General features: G+C 42.1%; 1 protein-coding gene across 1 annotated transcript in view; it reads left to right on the forward strand.

Annotated features, from left to right (window-relative positions):
• Window positions 1–26,059, forward strand: part of LOC124865604 (vegetative cell wall protein gp1-like) — a 40,580-nt gene extending 14,521 nt beyond the window's left edge. Inside the window, exon 2 of the mRNA XM_047360835.1 lies at window positions 25,534–26,059. Within this exon, the coding sequence (XP_047216791.1) occupies window positions 25,534–26,059 (526 nt within the window). The remainder of the gene's footprint in view (window positions 1–25,533) is intronic.
• Window positions 26,060–27,994: the final 1,935 nt, after the last annotated feature.

The raw sequence follows: 27,994 nt of genomic DNA on the forward strand, positions 1-27,994 counted from the left end.
CTATGCGGCCGATTGATGAAACTTCCACCTCTCTTCTCAAGGACAATGGCGTTCTGTCAGTGTTGACAGTCTAATTCTTGCAAACACACTCAGACTTATATATTCGCACACTCAAGATTACACCATACCCTTGATAAATCTTTATTTATATGTGTGTTGCTTACCCTTGCTGAGGTTTTTCTGTACTACTTCAGACTCTATTCTGCTAAGAATAGAGTCTGAAATATGATTTTTTGTCCTCCTATCTTACTTTACCTAAATGTGTGATTTCATTACTTTTCATAGATGTTCAGATTTCTCAGGATTACCAGCAAAAGCCAAATATTATTTGTATTTGAAAATTTGGACTAAAGTTGTTTTTACACCAATGACCATAGATTTTTAGATTACTTAGAAGGATTGTATTACAACTATTTCATACCAGTGAAAGCCAAACATTATTAGTTTTTAAAAAGTTTGGACCTAAACTGTTTTTATACCAGTGACCCAGCTACTCTACTTAGACTTCAGTGAGTGCACATGACTGTTACAATTAGAATGATAGGACCACAACTGCTTCATACCAGCGACCTTAAGGATTAATATTATCATTTTTCTTCTGGCACAGGATGAATTCCTTACCACAGAGGACTTAATGAGCTAATTACCCCTATTACAAAGATTGGATTAGAACCAGCTCTTACCAATAAATTCCCAAGGATTATTAATGTCATTTGATTTGTTTTTCTGTGTTTGATTTTTTGTATCATTGTAATGTTCTTCCTCATATACAGTACGTTGAGTGCCTTGTTGCTGAAAAGCCCTATATAAATATACTTGACTTGACTTGGCCACAAATCAAGTCAAGTCAAAAAATGAGGAACCTAGAAGAACAATCAAAATGCTCCAAAATAAGGGAAATAAATGAACATAGTCATAATTCATGGATCAAAACAAGGATTTTCTAAAAGCCTTCTGCCCTACAGCTGGAAAAACTGAGCTTTCAACCGAAGCAGTGATTTTCCAAATATGATGTATACAATACAATACAATTTTCATGGCTTCATATCTTGTTACATCCAAGGGTAGCACAACCAGTTAGTGAGGAATTATTCAGATACTTGTTGGACTGGATGGCATGTTCCCCTTAGTAAGTGTTTGAAGAATCATAAAAATGTAATAGTGAGAAAGCAAAAACCGAAAAAATCAGCATGAAAGCACATTTTTCACAGCACGGTATACAATATTGCCTGTTTATATTGATGACTAATTATATACTGACTTATTATTTGGAAAAAGGTCAAATTTGAACAAAACTAATATTGGCTTGCCCTTATTTATACATAGAAAAACGGCATTTATGTCATAACATTATTGAAACCTGGAAAAATAAGTGGTCATGTGTAACAATTATTAGGTGATAAGATCTTAAAACCATTCTTTCTCAGTTTAAATAATCAGAGGATAATTACCACATGGATCCAGCAACCCTCCAGATGACCCGGCTTTCCACCTGCACTTAACTGACGTCTTAATTCCACCTGACTTAATGCAACATGTGTCTGTGGCTCTGTGAGGAGGGCCAGGGGAAGAAATTCTAAAATCCCCGTATGCACATGAAAGCTCGTCTGTGTGTGACTGTTACCTGATTGCATGTAGATTATAACGTATTTATACATATACAGGGCCATGGACAAAATAATTTTCCTGACAGTTTCCAGAAACATTGCCCATTTGCACAATTCCCCACAGAATAAGCTTTGTAAATCCAATATTTGTACTTTAGTGATTAGACTCACAATGTTTTCAGTAAAATATAAACAAGGGAGCTAAAGCTGATGCAAAAAAAAAAAAAACCTCTGCATTGTTTGCTAATGCAAAGGAGTCCTGATAAAATGTCAGCATGCATTTAACTAATTCACTGACCTCCACTTTGATGCATTCATGCCTCGTGTTTCTAGTCTTCTAAAAATAGACACAGACACCTTCAGAATCAGACATGCACTCTTCATTAAAACGCTAACCTGCCTTCATTATTCAAGAGTCTGGTTGGCACCGTCGTCTGACAGGTGTGTGCTTGGGGTGGGGAATGGGATAATGCAGGATTGGAAGTGACAGTAACTTTTTTCTGCACAACATTCAAACACAGTGCTGCTCATTAAAATGCATCTTGTTGAGTACAAACAGCACTGGCTTTACAGAGTGGTTCATCAGGTTACTTACTGGAGACTGTAGAACATCACACAGACACTCACCGAGGTGCTAGTAATTTAATTCAACAGGCTCACAGAGAGGTTTGCGCCCTGTAGACTAAAACATATCCTTACAAGCAAACTGGGATAAAATGGAAAGTTTACAGCCGAAATAAAAACTTTTTATTTTTTTATATTCCTGATTCTTTTGTTAATGTGAATTATTGCATACACATTATCTGATGCTAATATGCATGTAAGCATCTCAGTGCATTGTTTTTTAACCTTTCTCAATGTGGGTTTTCATAAGTACCGCTTTCTTCAGAAAAAATGACTATGAAAAAAAAATGAAGTTTAAGAGCCATTAAATTAAAAATGACTTTGCTTTTTTGTCACCTAATTTACATTTAGTGCAGACAGTCCTAATATTGCATCTTCTGTCCCATCCAGCTCATGACCTTTAATGTCTGGCATTACTGAGAATGTTTTTCTATATTTGCTGCTGTGTGGAGGAGATAAAGGGGTGAAGCTAGTAAGATGAGTGGAACAAGTATGCACTGATGTGTGAACTCTTTAAAAACGAGCAAGACAAACTTTCCCCGGTTATCTGATGAGACTTAAAGTGCAGCCTATTGTGGAAATAATGTTGCTGCAATATTAATGATGTTGCATTAAAGCAACTGCACTGGGCAGTTCGTGACTGTAGGTACAACGTAAATGCTGATTTTAAATCTGACAAATTATTTCTTTGCTCTCAGTGATTTATAAATAATTTAACATCCATTTGTCTGCAAGTTCTTTAATAGCAGCAGCTCTACATCTTTTTAAAACTTAAAACCTCAGAGAAATATGGAATGTGAAGGAGGAAGTTTGCTTCACAGTTCTTTAACCTAAAACATTTATTTAACAGCTGGATAGTTTTTTGTATGTAAATTGTTTGTAAAAAATATCGACCAAAGGTGAGTTCGCCATTTTTTCAGATGACGTAAAGGCTGAAACATCAAGTAACTCAGGTGCAAAACATGATTTCATCATATGATAGAAGAGAAAAAGAGACAGAAAAGCAATATGTTCCTTTCTGACAGTTTTAAACTTTGGTAATGAAACTCCATTTTTCTAAAGTCCACTTCAGTGGATTTAAATTTAGTGTATTTATACAGTTCAGATTCACAACAAATATTGTCTAAAGGCACTTAACAAAAATAAATAAATAAATACAAGAATTAATTCCAATAATACAGATTTAAAGTTAGTGACATATGTTCCAATTTTATCATATTTATTAAACAATAAAGTCAAGTCCAGCCTAATATTCAATTCAACCTGGAAAGACAAAATGGAAAAACAACAATAAGACAGTTAAAGAGTTTCTTTGGCGCTCGGACCCCTGAGGAAGCCGTGAACGCTGAGGATGAAATGAGTTTGAATAAACATCTTATGATTATGATTAGGTACGTCTTCCCCCCTGGGATCCACTCCTGGTGGTGGCATAGGCCTTGGTATGGAAGGAGTTGGGAGCCTATGGTGGAGAAGGGGTGGAGGAGGGTCGAAGCTCAGCAGAAGAGCGGTGTCTTTCTATGCAGATGGTCTTTAAAAGTGATGCCCTGGGAGATGATTAGCCAAGGAGGAGTGTGGACCTGCCGTTGATTGGAGCAGCCAGAGAGAAGTGATTGGACGAGACGGGGTGGTGAGTCTTCCATGTTTAATTTTCGTTTAAACTCCATATCAGTTGAAATGATTTCTATTGATGATGGACCCTTCGCCACTGTAATTCATCCCAAAGGTATTCTCTTAGGTTGAGATCAGGGATCTGTAGAGGCAAATAACATTCTCGTTTAAACTCCATATCAGTTGAAATGTTTTCTATTGATGATGGACCCTTCGCCACTGTAATTCATCCCAAAGGTATTCTCTTAGGTTGAGATCAGGGATCTGTAGAGGCAAATAACATTCTTGTTTACTAAACTCATTTATCCATGTGTTTTTGGACATTGCTTTATGAACTGGTGCATTGTCATGTTGAAGCATTAATTCAGTTCAACTCAGTTTATTTATTTAGCACAGATTCACAATACATGTAATCTTAATACACTATAAAACAAACAGTTCTAATTTACAAGCATACATATATAGTCAATACAATCCTATCATATAGAAACATTCTAAATAATCTATAAACATTGCAGAACATCAGAATCACAAGAATCAGACCTACATTTATGGGCCAAGTTGGTGTGCACAAACAAGGAACTTTGTTTCCCTGATGTTCCCAACATCAGTCCAAACAACTACAGTGTGTGAACACACTGGAAATTCAGCCGTCCTGCCTGTCCAATTGGAAACACCGTAGGTGACTGACTGCCTCACAGTTTACATTTACTACCTGTGAGGTAGTAAATGTAAACTGGAAGGAGTGCAAATCAATTGTACCAGTTAAATGGTATGACGTATTCGTCACTTCCTGTTTTCACTGTTGCACTCGATGAATTGTTTGGTGTGTGAAGGCTCTCTCGTTTGATCTGATTTCTCTCTACTGTGATATCTCTGACTTGCTCTAATACATAAGCACGTTAAAACACATACTTTATGTTGCTGCATTTAACATTTGGGGACTCTCTGTGTCAATTTTTCAAGTAGTGGTAAGGGGTCGCTAGCTTAGTGTTAGCTTTAACTCCACATTGCTACTCGTTCTGCTGTTTCTCTCTCTGAGTCTCCTCCTTTCTCCCGATCTCTGTGTCAGATGTTCAGTTACTCATCTGCCTTCCTTAGTGATAATGGTACATGTAATAAATGTAGCATTTTTGTAGCTTTAGAGGCAAGGATGTCGGAATTGGAGGCCCGGCTCTGCGCTGTTGAAAAACCAGCAGATAGCCGAGGCCCCTTAGCTAGCACGGAGCCACCAAGGGTAGCTCCCCGTAGCAGTCCTTCAGCAGAGCCCGCACAGCCAGGGCCTCAAGCCAGCTGGGTGACGTTTCGTAGAAAGCATAGTTCTAGATCCCAGCCCACAGGTCACCACCCGTCTGTGTTTCTAACAGATTTTCCCAGCGACACACCCACTGAGAAGCCAACTCTGGTAATTGGCAGCTCCATAGTCAGAAACGTGGCACTAGAGACACCAGTGACCATAGTCAAATGTCTGTCAGGGGCCAGAACGGGCGACATCAAATCCTACCTAAAGCTGCTGACTAAGGATAAGCGTAAATACAGTAAGATTGTTATTCACGCTGGCGGTAATGACACCCGGTTACGTCAATCGGAGGTCACCAAAGTTAGTGTTGCTTCGGTGTGTAAGTTTGCCAAAATCAATGTCGGACACCGTAATTTTCTCTGGTCCCCTCCCTGATCTGACCGGTGATGACATGTTTAGCCGCATCCTGTCATTCAACCGCTGGCTGTCTAGGTGATGTCCAGAAAACGATGTGGGCTACAAGGAGGAGGAGTAGCAACCATCTTTCAGTCCGATTTATTGATTAGTCCCAGACCAATTAATAGCTACAACTATTTTGAATACTTAATCCTTGGTTTTCCTCATCCAAATTGCAAAGCACTGAAACCAATTCTGTTTGTTGTTTTGTACCGTCCACCAGACCCTTACTCTCAATTTTTAGATCAGTTTTCAGACCTTTTATCTGATTTAGTGTTAAATACAGATGAAGTTATTATAGTGGGGGATTTTAAAATTAATGTTGATACTGAAAGTGATAGCCTAAATATAGCCTTTAATGCTATCTTAGACTCAGTTGGCTTTGCTCAAAACATTAACATACCTACCCACCTTTTTCTTCATTCTCTGAACCTTGTACTGACATATGGCATTGAGTGTAAAGAAATAACAATATTTTCTCATAACCCTGTCCTGTCTGACCATTTTTTAATAACCTTTGCAAAGTGAAACATTTTTATAACTTTCTCAAAGAAACGCCAAATCACACCAAAGTTGGCAAGAAGGAGGACCTTCAGGTTCCCAACGATCCTATGGGGTCATATGCTGACATCATTAAAGCCACGCTCCCTGAGAACAGGAAGTCACTCTTTTTACTGGGAAAGGTCGCTATCTGGCTGTCTACACTCAATCAACATGAAACTGTGTCAGGTGACTGATAACTAGTGGGTCTAACTTGGTTTGAAGCACAGTGACTTTTCATATAAGGGATATACAGCCCAAGATTTGTGCTCCTTGCACCATTGAAACTGACATTTGGCATTGGCATGTGTGACCAAAGCTTTGGCAATAGCAGCCCGGCCGTGTATATTTACCATGTGGAGCTCCCGACGGACAGTTCTGGTGGAAACAGGAGAGTTGAGGTGCACATTTAATTCTGCCGTGATTTGGGCAGCCGTGGTTTTATGTTTTTTGGATACAATCCGGGTTAGCACCCGAACATCCCTTTCAGACAGCTTCCTCTTGCGTCCACAGTTAATCCTGTTGGATGTGGTTCATTCTTCTTGGTGGTATGCTGACATTACCCTGGATACCGTGGCTCTTGATACATCACAAAGACTTGCTGTCTTGGTCACAGATGCGCCAGCAAGACGTGCACCAACAAGTTGTCCTCTTTTGAACTCTGGTATGTCACCCATAATATTGTGTGCATTTCAATATTTTGAGCAAAACTGTGCTCATACCCTGCTAATTGAACCTTCACACTCTGCTCTTACTGGTGCAATGTGCAATCAATGAAGACTAGCTACCAGGCTGGTCCAATTTAGCCATGAAATCTCACACACTAAAATGACAGGTGTTTCAGTTTCATTGTCCAACTCTTGTAGGTCTTTTTCATGTATAAAATAATCCACTGGGATAATTATCTGGAACACAGCATTATGAGAACCTTTTTTTTTTCCTTCATGGCAATAACAATGACAAGGACTTTAAAGCACAAAAAAACTGACTTTTGACCACGGTGAAAATAGTTTCAGTTTGGATATATGTGCTTTGCGGATTCACTGGGGTCCTTCTTCTGTTTGACCCGACGCAGGCAGTCTGATTACGGGCTGCTGCTCTCTCCTCCTACAGACGGTGGTTCACTTAAGGACCATAAATTAATTTCCAAACCAATCACACTGTTTTATGGTGGTATTTTTTTGTGTGTTTTGGGGGACAGGTATGTTCATTCTGAACAGCTGATTTTATGTGTGATCAGCTGGTTTAGGATGTTATTAAATACAGCCATCTGAGGGTGATTTATGATGTCTAATTCATAAATATGATGTGTCATTTTTCTTTTCTTTCAGCCTTCAGGCATGGTTAATTTTTAAATTGTAAAATTCTATTTCAGTTTGAACCGCTCCAGCTATTGTGGTCCTTAATATTATTGTAGTCCCTCTTGAGTTTTATGAACCTTTCCCTGCATTACCTCGGCGAAAACCTTCTCCTTTCTCCTGGTCCCATGGCCAATCAGTGAACAGCAGTCTGTTCATCTCACATATAGTCCCCACAGCCTGAGGAGGGACAAACAAAGTAGGAACCGGTACGGAAAAAACAATAATGGAAACGCTCATTTAATGTGCTGAGTTGGAGTGAGGCCAACCTACATAGAGCCAGTGGAAAAGGGGCAAAATCTACAAAAGAAACGTTTAAGATCCTCAGCCAGGCTGTGCGTCCTATGGTAATAGTTTGCAAACTCCTCCACACTGACAGAGTGTCATTAGCTGAGAAGCTGTTTGTGTACACACATGTCCAACAAAAACTGATGTTTGACGTCACAACATCAATCATCATTAATTGGTTTGAATCAGAGGCTGGAGCTTCAAAAACATTTCAATCTGTGCAATAAAGGCAGTTGTGTAGTAACTGTTTTGACTCATCGGTCCACTTCCTAACAAGCTTAGAGATCAGTTTCTGACTGTAAGTTGGTATGAGATGAAACAGGCAGTGATGAGAGAGGTCTAACCCTACATGAGGGAAAGCACTGTATGCATCTTTTAGAGCTGTGTTACAGTGGTCCAGTCAGTGGTTATCTCTGGTCAGGCAATTAACATGCTTTCTATATCGAGGTAGTTCATTAGAGAGATTTGTTAAAATCTTCAAGAACAATGATGAGAGAGTCTGGGAGTTTTTTCTCCGCATCTGTCATCAGGTCAGCAAGCATTCTTGACACTTCCAAAGTGAAGAATGGAGGGAAGTAAATACTGACCAGAATGAACGAGGAAAACCCCCTCGGTAAATAAAAATGTTTCAAGAGTGGCGGACAGGACTAAGATCGGAGGTGTTGCACAAGTTGGAGATGTGAAGAAGCTGTCGAGTTGTCATAGAAGCAGAGAAGTAAGTACAACAATAATTTTGGATAATGTTTAGTAAATCTGATATGTGCTGTTATCAGTGAGCAATGTTTTCCACTGATCTGAGTTTTGGCGATGACACGGGGACAATTCTTACATACAACTTCAGCGTGTGTTTAAAGCTGCGGTACGGAATTCTGAGAAAAACTGTGGACTTAGCCTCGAGATTTGTACAAGCACACTTCACAGGTCCCTCACCCTTGCTCTCTGTTGTGCCTCAGCCCTCCCGCCTGTCCCCCACAGCGGAGCCTGCCGTGAACGTGCAGCTTAGTCATTTAGACATTGATCTTCTTCTGTTTACCATTTTTTGTTTTCTGAGCATGTGCTACTCAGAATGTGGCAGTTTTCCTGTAACTTTAGGTTGTTTCACCACCATTAGCACAGGTGCAGCACTCCAACAATCTTGAACTTAAACGACGGTACGCACTGTGCGGCGGAGGGGTGTGAGCAGCGAGCAAGCATGATTGACACCGCTAAGACATTCCTCTTGGCTCTAATTGGTGGTTTCTGACCCGTAACAATGTATTTCTGCAAATGGGAGTTGGACCAGTGGGAGAACCCAGAGGACCTTGATTGTTTCACAGGTTACCTGTCTAATAATTTACTGTCAGTACATAGTGACAGGTTTAACAAATAAAAAAAATACACTTTTGCAAAAGTTAGTTACTGCAGCTTTAATGTGGTAATGTGGAAATGATACTAAGCTAAAAATACAAGTTATAAAAGAGATTATTTGATAAATATATTTAACCTAGTCTATATCCAGCTAATTGTGTTTATGGTAAAGATGGAGTTTTGACAAAATTTCAGGTGAGAAAGACTCACCTCCATCATCTGCTCCGGCCAATGACTTCTCCATGCGTCTTTCCTCCATCCAATCAGTGTCAAATCCGCATGTCTCTTCAGCCAATCACCCTCTGAAACTCTGCTTTTAAGGACCTTCGCCCATGTATCTTCTCACCCATCAGCTGAGCTCGTCCCTTCTCCGCCCCACCTCCACCATCTCCACCCTGCTTCCTCACTTCCCCTGGCCTCCAATCCACCACCTGTTTCAAGTCCCGGCGGGGAAGACATCTTTAATTCTAAGCCTAAAATGTACATCTAAGCTCACGCCATTCTCAGCATTTATGTCTTCCTCCGAGGTCCGAGCGCCAAAGAAATAACCAAGTAACCAAGTATCAATAAACCTTTCTAATTGCTGTCTTTGTACTCTTTGTGAGTCTTTTCAGGTTGAAATTGTAGATGAACAGAAAATAAGATATGCAACACAATTGAATTTTCTGACCTTACAATGGCAGGTATGCAGCTCAATAGCTAGTGCACTCACATTGATTCTGTTTGTTCACTCCAACTGCTTAGAAATAATACATGTTAGGATATTACATTTCCAGGGCCATGTATTATAATTTAGAAGGACAATAATATATTTGCCCTGAGGCCATTATGATGGTAGGGAAATGTACTGTCCTCAAATTGTTCAGCAATAGTATCACAAATATATGTTACAATTATAGGCTTTATTCAAAACCTTCTAGACTAAAATTGAGTATGCACATTTTTTTAAATAGACTGTGCAATGAATGACAGTACAGTGGTGCAATGTTGAGACCAAGAGGGCTCCTGCCCCAACTTCATGACAATGTAATGTTACGTGGAGTTGACGGACCAAAATGCAGACAGGAGCAATTGAAAGATGTAAGAAATAAAACCAAAAACTTCTGAAATAAACACTTGGAGGAACATAACATGAAATTGCAGGCTGAAGAATCTGGAGCAAAACAACTAAGGCAATGGAGCATGAAACATGGATCAGAGTACAGGGGGATTCCAACAAAGAAAAATGATAATTAAACAGTTTAAATACTGGGAGAGTATGAGGAGACAGCATAATAAATCGGTGAGAGTAATCAGGAAGAGATGAGTAGCAACTGTGACCAATGAAGAGAGAGCTGAGGGAGAAGAGTCTAGCAGAATATTAACACAAAAATGTACAGAAACACTAAAGTCAACAATAATGGACACAAAGAACTGAACTGTCAGAACTACACACAATGGCAAATTAAAACTCCAAACACCAGAAGATAGTGACAGGCAGAGGTTTGATTGTGCAAATAAAATACACATTTTGGAATTTGTAAAAAACATAAAAATCCAGTTTTGTTTTAAACTTTCCCTGTGAATTTCTGGCTTTCTCCAAATAATTCAGCTTCATCCCAAAGCCCAAAACATGTTAATTGAGTCTATAAAGAGTGAGACTGTATGTTGTTAATTATCAAAAGCACTGTTATGGTAAGAAATGAATCAGTGAGGTTAATTAATCTTGTACAAGAGAGAACAAAGTTTTCTACTGAGTGTCAGAATGTTTGCCCTGCCTTACACAGATTTTACATATCTTTTATACTCAAGACAGGAGAAATCAAAAATATTTACAAAACCAACAGTGAGAAAATTATTGACAAGTCAAGTTAGTATGAGAAACAGCTTTTGTTTGTCTATTCTGCTGCAGCTGCAGAGTGGCAGCAGAGTGGCAGCAGAAGCATAATAAAGACATATTGTAACCCATAGGTTCAAGACAGTAATAGGACTGGATGTGTTGTGTTTCTGCATTAACCCTATGATGGACTTCACATGTCCAGCATGTACTTACCTCTGACACAGTCGCCAGGCCCCATCAATTGAACTAGGATTCGGCAGGTATAAAATGGATGAATATTCTCTCTAAATTATTTTATGATACTTTTCTACTTTTGCTGGTAACAATAACCAGCTATTGTATTGACAGTTTAAATATAACACAGAAATCCCTGTCCTCCAAACAAACAGACCATGTTGAGTTAAGAGAGAAAAGCTGTCAATAGATATATTTCAAAGACAGAGTAAAGTCCCCGGTTACCCCACTTTTACCCCACATTTATTAGTAGACACATGACAAAAGACCACAACATTTATTACAAAGAGAAACAGAAGTGTTAAAAAAGTGCAGGCCCTCCAGAAAGCTAAAGAATTTTCCAATTAATTAACTTTAATACAGTATAATGTAGCTCTCCCCCATCTTGACAATGGATTCCATCTGACTGCCATACACTCAATTAAAACACGATATAAACTTACTTAAGCAGGCAGCGTTCAGTCATTGGCATTTCCTAAGACAATTAAATTTAAGAGAAAGTGAAGAATTGTGCTCTGTGATATATTTTTCTTCATTTCCTGCAGTCACATTAAATCTGTTATGTTCAGTGACATGCTGCTTGCTATAGTGCATAGCTTATGAATGGTTATAATCGTTTAGGTGTCGTGATGGTTTTTTCTATATACACCAGGGAGGCTCCTCTGCCTGTAGAGCAGAAATGAAACGTTTCAGAGTGTGTAGCAGCAAAACTGATGAGTGTAATAACTCTATGCTCATATACACATTTTTATTCAACCGCCTCTCCTGAAGTTTTGTCTATATTATCTGTTTGGCAGTGATTGAGTGTGGCAGTAAAAAGGAAGTGAGGAAGAAAAAGGCATGTGGGATGATTGCCGGGTGGCTTTGCAGAGGGTCGAGGTAATTTCCCTCACAGTCAACTCAACTCTGTCGTTTGTCAGCCACCACTTGCAATGTTGGCAGCTATTGTGCCAAGTAAAGTCAATCGTACAGCTTATGAATCTGCCCTGCTGTCAACTGCCTGGCTTATAAATCCAAACAGGAGTCAATTGCTCAACAGAGGAATCCATTGACACATCTGGCAGCTCCAGACGGTCGCAAGAATACTCAGCAGCAGGAAGTCCTGGAGCCAGGCAAAGATTAATTACAACAGCCCACCACAGGAAAATAGATAGTGTAGTTTGCCAAAATCTTCTCTATGAACAGTTAAACATTTCTCTCTCTTTTTTATATATATGTATATATATATATATATATATATATATATATATATAGACAGATAGATAGATAGATAGATAGATAGATAGATAGATAGATAGATAGATAGATAGATAGATAGATAGATAGATAGATAGATAGATAGATAGATAGATAGATAGATAGATAGATAGATAGATAGATAGATATCTATATAGCAGCAGAATTTCGTGACCATTGAGATTGAGGTGATTGGAGTCCAATACACATTGACTGCATTATCATGTTCAACACATCAGTTTGGGAATGGACATGGTCAGTGTTGTGGAATTTTTTTATCAAAGTGGGTAAAAGTTGACTCATAACAAGAGAAAATCCAGACTTTGTCTTTATAAGTTTTATTCAAAGGCATTCAGCGTTTGAATGACTCTGTCACTGAGGTTAGTCAGTGAAACAGAGCCCCGATCAACATTTACACACAGTATTTATACCAGAACATGACAGTGTTATCTCAACTTCAAAGAGTCTGTGTTTTATGACCCCAGACCCTTCTCGGGTTCAGAGGTGACAAGGTTACCTAGGAACAACCATCTACTCTCCCCGAGGCATCACCCTAACAAATGGCCTTAACCATTACACTTCTGATAATGGCTTTTACAGCTTACTCCCTACCACAGATGTTCACAGGAGTGAGGTAACCCAAAGGTCACACACTTTGGAACACTTAATAAAATAATTTTCATTACAACTCCTTTCTTCTAATTACAAGATAATCACAACTAAAGGAAAATTCTTCAAAACCATCACCCTTTGTACTGTAACTCTATAATAATAACTACAATCCTGAGAGTTATTGTTATAATTCTCTTTTTGTTTGGCTCAATTTGATCGCAGCTGCATTGCAGAATTTCAGGTTAAATGCAAAGAAATATTTTAATTCAATTCAATTCAAATTCAAAGATACTTTATTGATTCCCGAGGGGAAATTAGAAAAGTCGGCATTGACATTTTTATGGTATACCCAAACTAAACAAAACTGCATTGTTTGACTTAATCAGAAATTAAGATAAGAAGCTTGTCTTCAAACTGGACTTTTTCCCACATAGTGTTTCAAAAAGAACAAACCTCATTTTCTTTAATTTGGGCTATTTAAATTTTGAGAGTTGGGGAAAACCTATTACTAGAACCCCTCTTTTACAATCCAAATGCTGATAAATGTTCCAATATTTTATCTCTTAGAAATCTGAAATTACCTTGTGTACCTTTGTACTCCAATGTATTCATTTAATCTTTAAACCCTAAGAAATCAAACAAGGAGACTGGAGTTTGAGCCGACCATCCTCTTACTGTTAAGAGGGCCTTTATTTATTTTCTTTTCCTAAAATGAAGGATTTTACTTGTCTTGATTCCGTTATAAAAATCCTAACCTTGGTTCCAAAACAAATTTTGAGTATTATTGCATTTCAAAGCCACCAAATGACTGGAACTCATCATTGGCTTAGATCTATTTTAATAGGTAATCGGTCTACCTTTAATTAAATATTATAATTTTATGGACCCAAAATCTATGGCTTACGGGCTTCAGGAGTCCAGGAACCACAAGTTGAGTACTACTGCATTGGACAATGGTGTTAACTTTCTGCAGAGATTGAATGATTGGCTAAATGTATTATTTCTGCTTGGACAATAATCAGATTTAAAATTATTAGTTCACAGCTCCTAATTTACCTCAGATCATATTTGCTTCTAACCCAGTTCATGAGAAGCTTAGGACAACATTATGCTAAAAAGCCAAAAACAAAAGAAACAAAAACCAGATCTGTTTTAAAATATTGAAAAAGCATGCTTTAAAAACTTGTTACTGTGGTGGAAAATAACTCCACGGTTCTGAAGGCCTTTTCATGCAGAGTCTTTTAGGAAACATGAGATTAGTTTAATTTTTGTGTGGTACCACTGTCCAATCAGATTCTTTCTAAATAACCCTATTTTTCATTCTCATTTTAAATGTTTGTTTTACCAAGGGAAATGTGTTTAACAAAACCAATTACTCTCAAAGTTTTAAAAGTTTTAGCTGGTGATATCTTAGAAAACAACAAGTGTTTCAATATTTCTGTGCAACACAGAACTGATCAGATTTCTCTTTCCTTCTCCAAAGGGAGAAAAAAGGAAACTGCAGAACCAAGCCTTTCATAGTTTTTGTCAGGACCTGATATAAGGTACAGTGTAAATCAACATGCTGCATGAATCAGAAGAGGGAAGAAAAACCTAATATAACCTCATCCCAGCAGATGCTGTGAAAAACAATGAATTTGTACCTTCCATAAGCGTCAGTTAGCAGTTGCGGACAAAAACTGCACCAAACTGTAAAGACTGTGTCAGAAACTGTATGAAGACCATCTGCAGTAGAACTAAGCCTGTTTTAATGAGGTCTCTACCCATTAGATTTATGGGATACAAACTCTGACAACAGAAAATAATACCTGAAGGAGAAACCCATCAGGTTTTACGCATGCGCTGGGTTTTAAAAAATACTCCTTCATGAGATCTGTCCTGAGAATAACATAGAAACACATGGTTACTGCTGAGTTTTGGAGATGTAACTTCCTCTGCTTTTAATAACTTTTAATAACTAGAATAATTGACCCTGAATATTCCACAACAAAAGAGAACTTGCTTCTCTAAAAGAATTAACCGGAAAGTATCAAATGAGTTAAGTTATCACCCTTTTAAAGATACTTTTCTAACCCTAAAATAATATTTTAAACCGCTATATCTCTCAACGTCAAGCAAGCGTCACATGAGCAGCGGTTAATAAGCGTTCTTCATTGCAGAAAATAGGAAAAGATTTATGCAAAGGTGTGTGTGTTTGTACGTTACCCCCATCAGTTTCTTAATCGCTCCAGAGTCAGACTGTCAGGCACACAGTCCTCTATCAGTCCAAAAAACAACCAGGCCCTTCCCAGGTCTGTTGGTGGGACATTCAATCATTCTTTGTCCACTTTAACTTCTCCAGGAGGGAGAAAGAAGAAACTTTGCTCCTGTTTCTCTTCTGCCCGCATAAGATGTGCTTTCAATATAAATCCAGTGTGTCACTCTTCTGGCTCTTGCAAACAGCATGGATCGTTGTCCATCTCAGTGGGTCCAGACTTCTTCTGAGTTTTTTTTTTTTTTGTGGAAACTCACACGGCGATTTTCAACAAGCAGGCAGACAGGAAGGCAGATTTCTCTCTTTCAGGCCGTGCTGGAGAAGCATCTCTGGCGGAGTAGCCATGGAGAAGGGCAGGTTTCTAAAATCCAGACTCAAAAACGCAGATGTTGAACTCAAATCCCATACGTGTGTGTGAGAGAGGCAGAAGATAAAGTTTAGTATAGGTTCAGATTTTGCACACAGAAATATTATCAGTCAGTCAGTCAGTTGTCCATCTGCCTGTCACTTCCTTCCACAACATGAACTATACTCCTTTCTAAAACAACTTTCTTTTCGACTCTCTAATGTCCCTTTTCACTTTTTACCTTCTTTTCCGACTGATCGCAATATTTAAGACAAACGAAACTTCCTTCAGGAAAGTTTTAACTTTTTTTTTTTTTTAAACTTGTTTACACTTAAACTTCCACACTGTAAAAAACCAATGTTATCTTCCAAATTAAAGCACATTTAACACAATTATCCCCACTTTTTCCTTTCATTATTTTATAAATCACAGAGTCTGGAGAAGGAGGCACCCCTGATGCCTCAAGGTTCCGGAACCATTTTTCTTTCCTTTTTACCCGTTCAGCGGCACGTCTGCCGTCTGGCTTTTCTCCTTTATGAGGTGTAGAAAATTGCTAAAAACCACCCGCAAAACCCTGTGTTCTGCTTTATCCCATTGTTACCAATGAGAACCTCCCTGTCATTCCTTAACAGGGTCACCGGGCCCTCCTCCCTCTCTCAACTCTGGAACCTAATTAATTAGTTAGGAGATGATGGTTAATGTGTAATAAAAATAATAATATACATTATATCATACAGAGCAACTTATCACCCAGATATATTTGAAGACAAATAGTTCGGATCCAATCGGCCAGAAGCCGCAAGCGGGCTGCCGGACTCCCCTCCGTAAAATGGAGGTGGACTGAGAACAACTCTCAGGCTGGCCAGGTGTCCGTGTCCCATCCTGCGGTCTCCTCTGGCACGTTAGATCCTGTTCGTGACGCTAAAAGTGTTGTGGAATTTTCTTATCAAAGTGGGTAGAAGTTGACTCATAACAAGAGAAAATCCAGACTTTGTCTTTATAAGTTTTATTCAAAGGCATTCAGCGTTTGAATGACTCTGTCACTGAGGTTAGTCAGTGAAACAGAGCCCCGATCAACATTTACACACAGTATTTATACCAGAACATGACAGTGTTATCTCAACTTCAAAGAGTCTGTGTTTTATGATCCCAGACCCTTCTCGGGTTCAGAGGTGACAAGGTTACCTAGGAACAACCATCTACTCTCCCCGAGGCATCACCCTAACAAATGGCCTTAACCATTAAACTTCTGATAATGGCTTTTACAGATTACTCCCTAACACAGATGTTCACAGGAGTGAGGTAACCCAAAGGTCACACACTTTGGAACACTTAATAAAATAATTTCCATTACATCAGCAATGTTACTCAGATAGGCTGAGGTTTTTTAATGATGTTTAGTTGGTATTAAATCAACCAAAGTATGCCAAGAAAAAAAACAAAAAACAAATACGGACCAGGCAACAGTTTTCCAATCTGTTACTGTCCAGTTTTGGTTGAGTCTGTGTGAATTATAGCCTCAGTTTCCTGTTCTTAGTTGGCAGAAGTGTCTCCTGGTGTGGTCCTCTTTTTCAAACTACATTGTGCTCTGTAAATCCAAGGAATGGTTGTGAGGAAAATTCTCAATAGATCAGGAGTTTCTGAAACACTAAGACCAATCTGGCAACATTAACCATAACTGTCCCTATAACCTTGTAACCATATATGTTCAAAGTCACTTAAATCCCCTTCCTTCCCATTCTGATGTTTATTTTAAGTTTTGGTCAAATCATCTTTATTACATCCAGACATGTAAATGCATCAGGTTTCTGCCATGTGATAGGTAAACAAACAAGACATAAATTATGTACACAGTTTAAAGTAGCTACACACCTGGCATGCATGTTTTTGTTCGAGGAAACTGGAGTATGTGGAGAGATCCCACACATGCACAGGAAGAACATACACAATCCATACAGAAAGGCCCCAACCTGACTTTAAGCCCCGAACTTACATGTTTTGAGACAGGAGCGTACAAACGTGCTACATAGGCAGGTGAATGACAGTTGTAGAAGTTTCTAAGAATTTTACACTTCAGTTTTAATGTTATTAATAGAAAAAAAAAGTGTTTTTAATTATAAATGTTAGAAGTTCATTCACGTAAAACCAGTTCTGTCTGAATACCAACCACATTGCCTAGTTCACTGACTGAAGACCTTTTGGATACATGTATTTTTCATTGCCTTTATTTGCATAGGACACAATATACAACAAAAGCTACGTCAGGAATCCAGCTGTTGTTCGGAGTTTAAAAGGTGGAACCTTTCATAAATTCACACATTAAAGCTTACGGTTGAAGGGAGTGGGCTACTTCCCAACACTGCCCAAGAACACCATTATGAATAAAGAGTGGTACCACAACGTCCTCCAAGAACAGTATCTCCAACAGTCCAATTGACCTTTCGCAAAATTTGATATTGATCTGCAGATTTTACAGTTTGTCTCGCAAGGTTAAAGTAATACTCAAAGGTCAGAACATTAAAGTATTTGTCATAACCGCTTTCAAAACTCCAAACACTAATACAAGAATAAGTGTATGGAGAAGTGGACGCCAAAGTAGATTGAAGTTATGATGAAGAAGGATAAATGCTCTGTACAGAATAAAAAGCATTGATACAAATGGCGATAAATTCCATTGTTTCTGAACAATGCCTTTGAAACATTTTATTCCTTAAGTAGACATAGACAATATTAAAATATGGAAGTCCCAATTTTTGTGCTGTTGTATGACAAAGGTTTTAATTGTTACTGTAGTCAACAATGTGCTGCATTTACCCACAACAATAACTGGGATTTTTACTGCCAACATTTTCCTGGCAGCACAGACCAGCTGACCAGCAACTGTTGTTCCCTGGATCATTTCTGTAGTGGCACTGCACAGATATTAAAGAAAGATTTCATTTTCTAGTCCTCTGATAACATAACGCAATTTTCTTTCTCAAGGAGAGTGCATTGATTTACCCAAGACCAAGCTATGATTGTTTTCTAATGCAAGTCAGCAAAGCAGAACGAGATAAATTACTTTTCAGCTCATAGCTGAATTGCAAAAGAATTTGTATTAAATGCCAAAATGTCAGTGATTTGTAAAAAAAAAAAAAAAAAAATTAACTAGTGCTTCATTTTAAAAGCTGTAACAATACGCAGATGCTGTCATCCACACCTGCAGCCAGATTGTATGTGTCTAAGACCTGTTTCTCGTGGTCTGTAACATTTCATCAATGCAGCAATAGATGAGGCATAGGTTTGGGCAGCTAACTGGAGCTAAAAAGGTGCCTTAGACCTGTTCACTGTGGCCAGGTCATGTACATATAACACTAATAATGTTAGTATTTTTTTAAAATCTACTTTTAATCCTGATCAATCACAACTCTGTGAAACCTGCAGTGTGGAATTTTATTTATTCCTTGAAATATTTGTTATGTCACCAACCAGGTTTAGAAGATGCAATCCATTAACTAATTGATAGGCTGTTGAAGACTGTTTTGCAACATTTACATGACATGATTACAACTGTGGACTGTGTGTAAAAGTTTGCACACTGTCCCTGTGCACAGTTATGATGAAAAATTCGGTTTTCGCACAAATGTTATATTTAATGACAGTTTTTTATATTTTACATGTTTCTATGATACCCTGAAGAACAAGTAAAACCCTTTTAGAAAATATTAACGTTTCTTATAAAATATATTCCATTGTGTTAAGAGTCAAATTTATAGTGCTGAAGTTTGATCAACTTCTCACGTTTGCCTTGTTACACTGTGCTCCATCATGCTGTAAAAATACATAAATAAGCTTATTTCCAAGGATTGTTGGATGATGTTTTTGAAGGACATTTAGATCCAATGTTTCTTTACCCACCAAGGGAAGACATGCAGTAAACGGCCTGTGGCTGGGAATCAAACCCATTACAGCTGCACTGAGGAATGCAGCCCCATCATATGGTGTGCCTACCCTGCCACTGAACCACATTCAGCCCCCCACTATCCCAAGTTTATTTACAACAGTGTTCTTGAGCAAAAACTAAATTGTTAATAAGCTGCCCACCTTGGATGAGAAGGAATCCATGGAGTGCATTGGAAAACCTCACTGTTGGAATGACACAGGGCCCATGATTGTGCTCTTCTTTTCCTCACTGTACACATGGTTTCCCAGATGCCCAAACAAATGTTAAGACAATTCATCTGAGAAAACAACTTGGCATCATTCTTCTCATTGCTGCCCTAGTTGGCCAAAGTCTTTGATCAATTGTGTGTGCAAATGTTGTTCAAGCTCTGCATTGGTGGCAATACAGAATTACAACCTTGGATAATTATTCTAATGACAAAACTAGCTTGAATAACACAAGCCAGAAACATGTAAAGTAAATGTCTGCATTTTTTGAACTTCTCTAACACTTGTTTTCTGATATTGACGAATTGAGGTTCAAATAACAAAAAGCAACATGAACTCAAACATAATGAAGAAAATGACATGAACAAAAACAGTATAATCAGCTAAATGCAGTCAGGACTGACATGGTTCTTTGGAGACATCTGTTACTGATGGTACTTTGACAATACCTCAATCTGCCAGGCTAATATGGTAAACTAATATTTCCATAAAATACTGTTCAAACATTAGGCAACAACTGCCAACAGAAATACTATCACTACATGGAAAAGGGTACTGTGAATCACACTGGTTAATGTACAACACTCCTGGGGGGAGGACTACTCCTCCCTGGGTCTAGGGATGCATGGGTGTTGCTATGCAGGGTTAATGATGTAGAAATTGAGGTGATAAGTTGGGAGAATGGAACAATCTGTGGCCTGAGAAAACTAGCTTTAGCCACCTGTTACCTTAGTTCTGTCTGCCTCCTCCACCATCTGTCTGTGGAGGATAAAGCTGACCTGGCTAACTTCCTGCAGCAGCAGCTTGAGGTTAAATGGATTCTTCCCCGCCCCTCTCTTATCAAAAATGTCCACAATTCTGTCAGAGTAAACCACACATGCAATTCCCTGACACTGGAGTAGACTGACAAAGGAACCTGGTGCAACTAATAAGTTGCTGACCTAAATTTAGGCTCATTTTTTGTTACTGGTGTTGTCTTAGCCACTTATGTGTTCATTTAAAATTACATAAGTAACAAAATACAGTGTGATTTATTTAACAGTGCCATACAGATTCAGACTTAAAAGGAAATTCATGTTCAGATTTGACATTAATCCCGAAAGACTCATCATAAATCATTGATATTAAATGAAGCTGTTATATTCCAGGCTTTTTCTGAAGAAATGTCTGTTCAGATTTAGGAGATATGCCAACTAACCACAGCCTTTGCTTTATTAACAGCTGCTAAAGACTGATGACAGAATATTCACTTTTTTACTAATAACTTTCTTAATTTTGAAAAAAAGCTAAATTAAGTGTGCTGCATGCATTTTTATGAGGTAAACGTGTTTCTACAAATGGTTTCTTTGCAAGTTTGGGCTGTACAAAATTCATAACAGCAGTTAAAAAGTGGCTGTTAGGTATTAATTAGTCAAACTCAGAGGAAAGAAGTATGACACAGGGTCTCTGTTCTTCTTGCGCAAGAGGTAGCTCACACTCTGCAGTGCAAATCTACAAAGTGTTGGCACCCCACTCTCTTTATTTATACATGCTGGTTCACACACAGTTCAACAAACATTCAGGGTGTGTGTGTGTGTGTGCGTGGGGTCAGAAAGGTTAGGGTTCATGTATCTTGATTTTAAACAGAGAGGGAGTGGAGACCTGGTACGAGCAGCCCCTAGATGTTGCTGATAAAAGCATAACTCACTCCTGTCCCCCATCTCCCTTTCTGTGGCATGTGGGAGGGAAAAGCACTCACAGCAGACATGAGTGATAAACAATACAAAAGTTTTCAAACCCTAACAGTCCCTCCTTTTTTATCACGAATAAAGTCATGATTAAATACATGTAAAAGAAAACACTCTGTGTGAGCAAAAAACCCACGGATGGAAAGCAGATTATACAGGTCCTTCTCAAAAAATTAGCATATTGTGATAAAGTTCATTATTTTCTATAATGTAATGATGAAAATTTAATATTCATATATTTTAGATTCATTGCACATTAACTGAAATATTTCAGGTCCTTTATTGTCTTCATACGGATGATTTTGGCATACAGCTCATGAAAACCCAAAATTCCTATCTCACAAAATTAGCATATTTCATCCGACCAATAAAAGAAAAGTGTTTTTAATACAAAAAACGTCAACCTTCAAATAATAATGTACAGTTATGCACTCAATACTTGGTCGGGAATCCTTTTGCAGAAATGACTGCTTCAATGCGGCGTGGCATGGAGGCAATCAGCCTGTGGCACTGCTGAGGTCTTATGGAGGCCCAGGATGCTTCGATAGCGGCCTTTAGCTCATCCAGAGTGTTGGGTCTTGAGTCTCTCAACATTCTCTTCACAATATCCCACAGATTCTCTATGGGGTTCAGGTCAGGAGAGTTGGCAGGCCAATTGAGCACAGTGATACCATGGTCAGTAAACCATTTACCAGTGGTTTTGGCACTGTGAGCAGGTGCCAGGCCGTGCTGAAAAATGAAATCTTCATCTCCATAAAGCTTTTCAGCAGATGGAAGCATGAAGTGCTCCAAAATCTCCTGATAGCTAGCTGCATTGACCCTGCCCTTGATAAAACACAGTGGACCAACACCAGCAGCTGACACAGCACCCCAGACCATCACTGACTGTGGGTACTTGACACTGGACTTCTGGCATTTTGGCATTTCCTTCTCCCCAGTCTTCCTCCAGACTCTGGCACCTTGATTTCCGAATGACATGCAGAATTTGCTTTCATCCGAAAAAAGTACTTTGGACCACTGAGCAACAGTCCAGTGCTGCTTCTCTGTAGCCCAGGTCTGGGGAATGCGGCACCTGTAGCCCATTTCCTGCACACGCCTGTGCACGGTGGCTCTGGATGTTTCTACTCCAGACTCAGTCCACTGCTTCCGCAGGTCCCCCATGGTCTGGAATCGGCTCTTCTCCACAATGTTCCTCAGGGTCCGGTCACCTCTTCTCGTTGTGCAGCGTTTTCTGCCACACTTTTCCTTCCCACATATTTTCACTGAGGTGCATTGATACAGCACTCTGGGAACAGCATATTCGTTCAGAAATTTCTTTCTGTGTCTTACCCTCTTGCTTGAGGGTGTCAATAGTGGCCTTCTGGACGGCAGTCAGGTCGGCAGTCTTACCCATGATTGGGGTTTTGAGTGATGAACCAGGCTGGGAGTTTTAAAGTCCTCAGGAATCTTTTGCAGGTGTTTAGAGTTAACTCGTTGACTCAGATGATCAGGTTCATAGCTCATTTAGAGACCCTTTTAATGATATGCTAATTTTGTGAGATAGGAATTTTGGGTTTTCATGAGCTGTATGCCAAAATCATCCGTATTAAGACAATAAAAGACCTGAAATATTTCAGTTAGTGTGCAATGAATCTAAAATATATGAATGTTAAATTTTCATCATGACCTTATGGAAAATAATGAACTTTATCACAATATGCTAATTTTTTGAGAAGGACCTGTATTGTGGGAAAAATACTCACATGCCCCTCCGCCCAAGGCGACCATCAACCATGGTAGAGTACAGTAATAATAAAACAATATAATAAATCAAAGAAAACAAAATGTAATAAAAGTAAAATAATTAAAACAAGCCTTGTTCATGTCATCATTGTACTTTTTCTCATTTCACTTAAATAGAAACATTTTTCGATTTTCCGCTATAAAGTTATTTTATGAAGTACAATTATGAGTACACTCAAGCATCAAAGATATTTTAATTTACAAGATGTCATCATAGTCATCTGTCTTTGGGTTCAGAGTGGTGTCAACATTTACACACAGTATTTATTTATATATATTTTTTTTGTGTCCTGTCCGGCAGAGTATCGCTCAGAATTGTTGTCTGACTGCCAAGAAATTGCCCAACAGATTTACTTTAACAAGCAGAGCATCACAGCTAATGCTTTAAAGCTCTGCTTGATATTTATAGAAGAAACTTTATTATAAACTTATTTGGGAATATTTCAATTGTTACGGACACGGAGACTGAAATGAAAAGGAAAAATTAAGCTCAAAAAAGAGAGAGATGGGGAAAAAGGGGAGAAAAGGAGGAAAAAGTAGAGGAGAGAAAGAAGGATAAAAAGAATACAAGATTACACCCTGCTTGCTTATACACCTACAGCTGTTTTTTTTTTTTTTTAACAAAATAGTACACGGTAATTCTGAATGTAAAATGTACTTAGTGAGAGATACAGCCCACAATAGGACATCTGTGTATCTGTCAACACCTGAAGCTTAACACCTGTGAGTATGATCGTTTGTATACAAGGTTTCTCCACAAAAATATGCAATAGCGAGTGTGAGGACCCACAGGCCTGCCCCATGGTCCCTGGACGGACACTGAGGAGATCTGAGTCACAGACATCTAAAGGCCCCCCAAAGCACAAGAACCCCAGGAGAACCACCGCCGGGACTACCGCAACCCCCCCAGAGAAGAGCATTGGAGAGTCCCAGGGGAACCACCCAGCAGCGACAGTGCAGAAGCCCCAGGGAGCCGCAGCGATGAGTCCACAGGCCCCGCCGGCAGCCGTCCACGCCCGAGCAGATCCAGCCATGGACCCAAAGGCCCAAGACCCCAGGACACACCTCCCCCCAAGCAGAGGCCCGACAGAGCCCAGGGGGCCAGGCCCCGGCAAGCAGCCACCGGGAGTGAGCCAGCCCACACCAAAGCACCCGGCCGCGGACACCGAGAACCACAAGTACACCAGTGGGCAGAGACTCCAACCACCAGCAGGCGGTGTGGCGGGGAGGAAGCTGATCCAGGAGAGGGAGCTGTTCAAGATCCAAACTGTGGCAAAAAAACCAAAACAAAAACAGGCACACACAGTCACAATCACCCACTCGCACCCTCATGCATACACATACAATCACTCACACCCAACATAAGGATAACAACAATGGACGTCATACACTCACTCACACTCCCCATGCATACTCTATACTCCCAGGTCCAGGCGCCTGTACCCCCTCAGGGCAACCAGCCCCCGGACCCAGGAGGTAGTCCCCTTTCCTCCTGGGGCAGAGGCAGGCAGACAGCGCCGGTACTGCCCAGACCCGGGTGACCCCGGCCCGCCCCCCTGCCCCTAACCCTGTCCCCAACAATCCCCATCCAGCTCCGGAGAGGGGGCTATGTACAAAAGAGGGGTCCACATGGCCCAAAGCAACCCGCCAAACGAAGCCGCCCCAGGACGGAGCATTCCCGACCCCCCAACGAGCCCTGATCTCAACCCCATGAGTCTCCCACCCCCAGTGAACCCCAACAAGAACAAGAACCTCCCCACAGGGCCACCCCCAACAAGGACACCGATATCGAACACATCCCCCCGAACCCAAACGGCACAAATCCCCACCCCCAAGGGGGCACACCCCCACAGGTGAACTCCGTGGCCGAGAAGCCAATGAAGCCACACCCACACAGCGCAAGCTCCACACACATCCCCGCTCTAAGAACCCCCGCCGCACCCCGCTCCCCCACCACACAGCGCGCCGCAACAGCAAGGCAAGGGCCCTGCGCAGTGCCACCCCTGCCTACCGGCGCAACAGTGCAGACACCACCCAGCACCGCACCCACAACCGGACCCCCGACCCCACACCATGATGGGACAAACTCCTCCACCCAGAGGTCCCCGGCCAGTGGCAGGCACCCAGGGCCAGTGACCCCACCACGCCCCCCACAGCAACAAAAAACACTACGGCCACATCACTGCCACTGCAACAACCGCCCAGGGAGAAACACTATCCAGCTCAGCTCCACCATCGCCGCCCAGCTGATCCAAACGCCAGTGACCCCACGCCCTAGAAGTGGAAACAACCCCTCCACCCCACAGGCCACAGCCCCTCCACGCCACCCCCCAGTCCACCGCCCCGATCCTCCCTCGGACACGACAGCCAGCAGAGCAGCACACCTCTAAGCCCGCCCAACCCACCCGACCGCCAACCGCAGCCCAGCGCCCGACCCCGGGCCAGGACCACAGAAGGAAGCCGTGGAAAGAAGGCCACGGCGGCCCCAGTTACCGGGCACCCCACCAACCCGCCCCCCCCCCAAATCCGGGGGCGCCCCAGCCCATCAGCCACCCACACCCCCGCATGGCCACAAAACAGTCCAGCCCCTCCATCAAAGCGGGGCCACATCCCAATAAACGTCGGCTAATACCCCCCCGCCGGAGCGCGGCACCCCCCCAGCCGGCAGACCAGGGCGCAAAGCCAGGGGCCAAGATCCAAGGGAACGCAAGCGATCCCGAGAGAGCCGAAACGCCAGCCCAGCACCACACAATCCCCAAGACCCGACCCCCAACCCCAGCTCAAACCCGACTAGAGGGCCCATTCCCTCTCCCGGCCTCCGACCACAGATGACAAATAGCGAACGGGGGTGTGAAAAGACCCCAAGCCTGCCTCCGCCAGCTCAAATGTGGTGTTGATGCGTGTTGTTGTAGTGTGCATTTAAAAAGAAAAACGGTGGGGAAGGCAAAAAACTAGGGACAGGTAACAGGCCCCGAGAACCAACTGAAAACCGGGACCAACGTCCCCAGCCCCCCCCGGAACCACCCAGCCCCTCAGACCCCGAACCCCAGCCCTGTTACCCGGTCCGCCGCCCGAAGTAGCCACCGACCCCCAACAAAAAGGACCCAGCCACAAGCGCCCAAGAATGCGGCCCCACTCCAAACAAAGGAGCAGACCAGCCAGCCCAGCGCAACCAAAATACGCCACACAAAGGAGGGCACATGACCAGCACGTCCAACCACCCCCGAACCCACGGGGCAGAGCCAACAGAGCGCCCAGTCCCCGAAGCCCAGCACCAGACAGCAGCCACAACCAGGCAAGCAGGGCAACAAAACACATCCCACTCCAACACCAAGGCCGCCACCAAACCGCACCCGACCCAAAACGGCAGGCCCACCCAAATGCAAGCTCCAGACCATGATAGGTACATGCACCCCCCGCCATAGACAGGCAAACCGAGACCACCAGGCCAGCTGGGCAGTCAAGCAGACCCCACAATGCACCACCCCGCCCACTACCATGCCCAAGGGAAAGACACCGGCCCAGCAAGCCGAAGGGCGCCACAGAAAGGCCCCAGCACACGGAGCAAAGAGGTCACACCCCCATCCAGAGACGCAGACCCACCTACATCCAGGTCAGCCAAGCAAAAACGATAGAGCCAAGCCAGACTGCAGATCCCCCCGAGCCAGCACCACAGCAACACCACCCATCCTTCTGTGCATTCATAGGGGCACGGCGAGGACCACTAACCCCAAGCACACCGAACCCACCAGGAACTATCCAGTAAACGAGCAAACCCCACCCCAGTATGAGGCCGAGACGCCCGACGCAAGTGCAGAGCCCAGCGACGCCCGCCCTGCCGCACCCATGCCGCACAGGACCACAACCCCAACATCCAAGCACACCATACAGTGGAGGACGGAATGCAGCAAACTGCACCCAAAGCAAAAGCTGCACACAAAGCCCACACTGCGCAAATGTGCCCCTACCAGCCCCCCAAAAACGAAGAACCCCATGAAAGTGCACCCCCACGAAAAGAAGACCTGCACCATCCAGGTCCTAGAACATGCCCGACACCCATACCCCTGCCAGAGGCAGCCCCGCAAACTACACTCCGTGGCCCACAAAAGGCAAGAGAGCCCACAGAGCCAAAACCAAAACCCATCCGGAAGCCGAGACCAATCCACCCCGAGTCCAACCCCGGCCATCCTGCACACTCGGACCATGCAGACCCCTCCGAACCCCCTCCCCCAGACAGAAAAGGGACCAGCGTCAGTAACCGGAACCAAGACAAGGAACCAGAAACCGAGCCGGGACCATCCAAGGCCAACCACCCCTCCCCACCCCAGAAGGAAACCTACACCCACCCCAACATTCGAACAACTCCCAGAGCACATAAGACACTGGACACCCAGGCTGACACCGCCCCACCCCCTCCCGCAGACCCTCCTCCCCGCCAGCAGAATGTGCTCCTTGAAGGAAGGAGCACCTGCAATGAGATGGGACCTACCTGCCAGTTTCGGAGGCCCTTTTGCCCACCGATACACCAAAGGTCCCCGAGCCAGGGCCGGGCGCCCGGGCATACACCAGCCCGAAACCCCGGCAACATACCCGCCAGGACCCAAGACCCCCAAGGCCCAGCCAGGACCCCAGCCCGGGGGGCGATACGCCCCAGGGACCCCGAGCCCCAAGCCTACCCCAGACCCACCCAGGAGCAGCATGGGCACCAGGCCAGTGACCTATGTCCGTCGCCACAGGCCCCCCAAAAGCATCGCATGCAGCTACCAG

Source organism: Girardinichthys multiradiatus, chromosome 3 (genome assembly GCF_021462225.1).
Source record: "Girardinichthys multiradiatus isolate DD_20200921_A chromosome 3, DD_fGirMul_XY1, whole genome shotgun sequence".
Lineage (NCBI taxonomy): Eukaryota > Metazoa > Chordata > Actinopteri > Cyprinodontiformes > Goodeidae > Girardinichthys > Girardinichthys multiradiatus.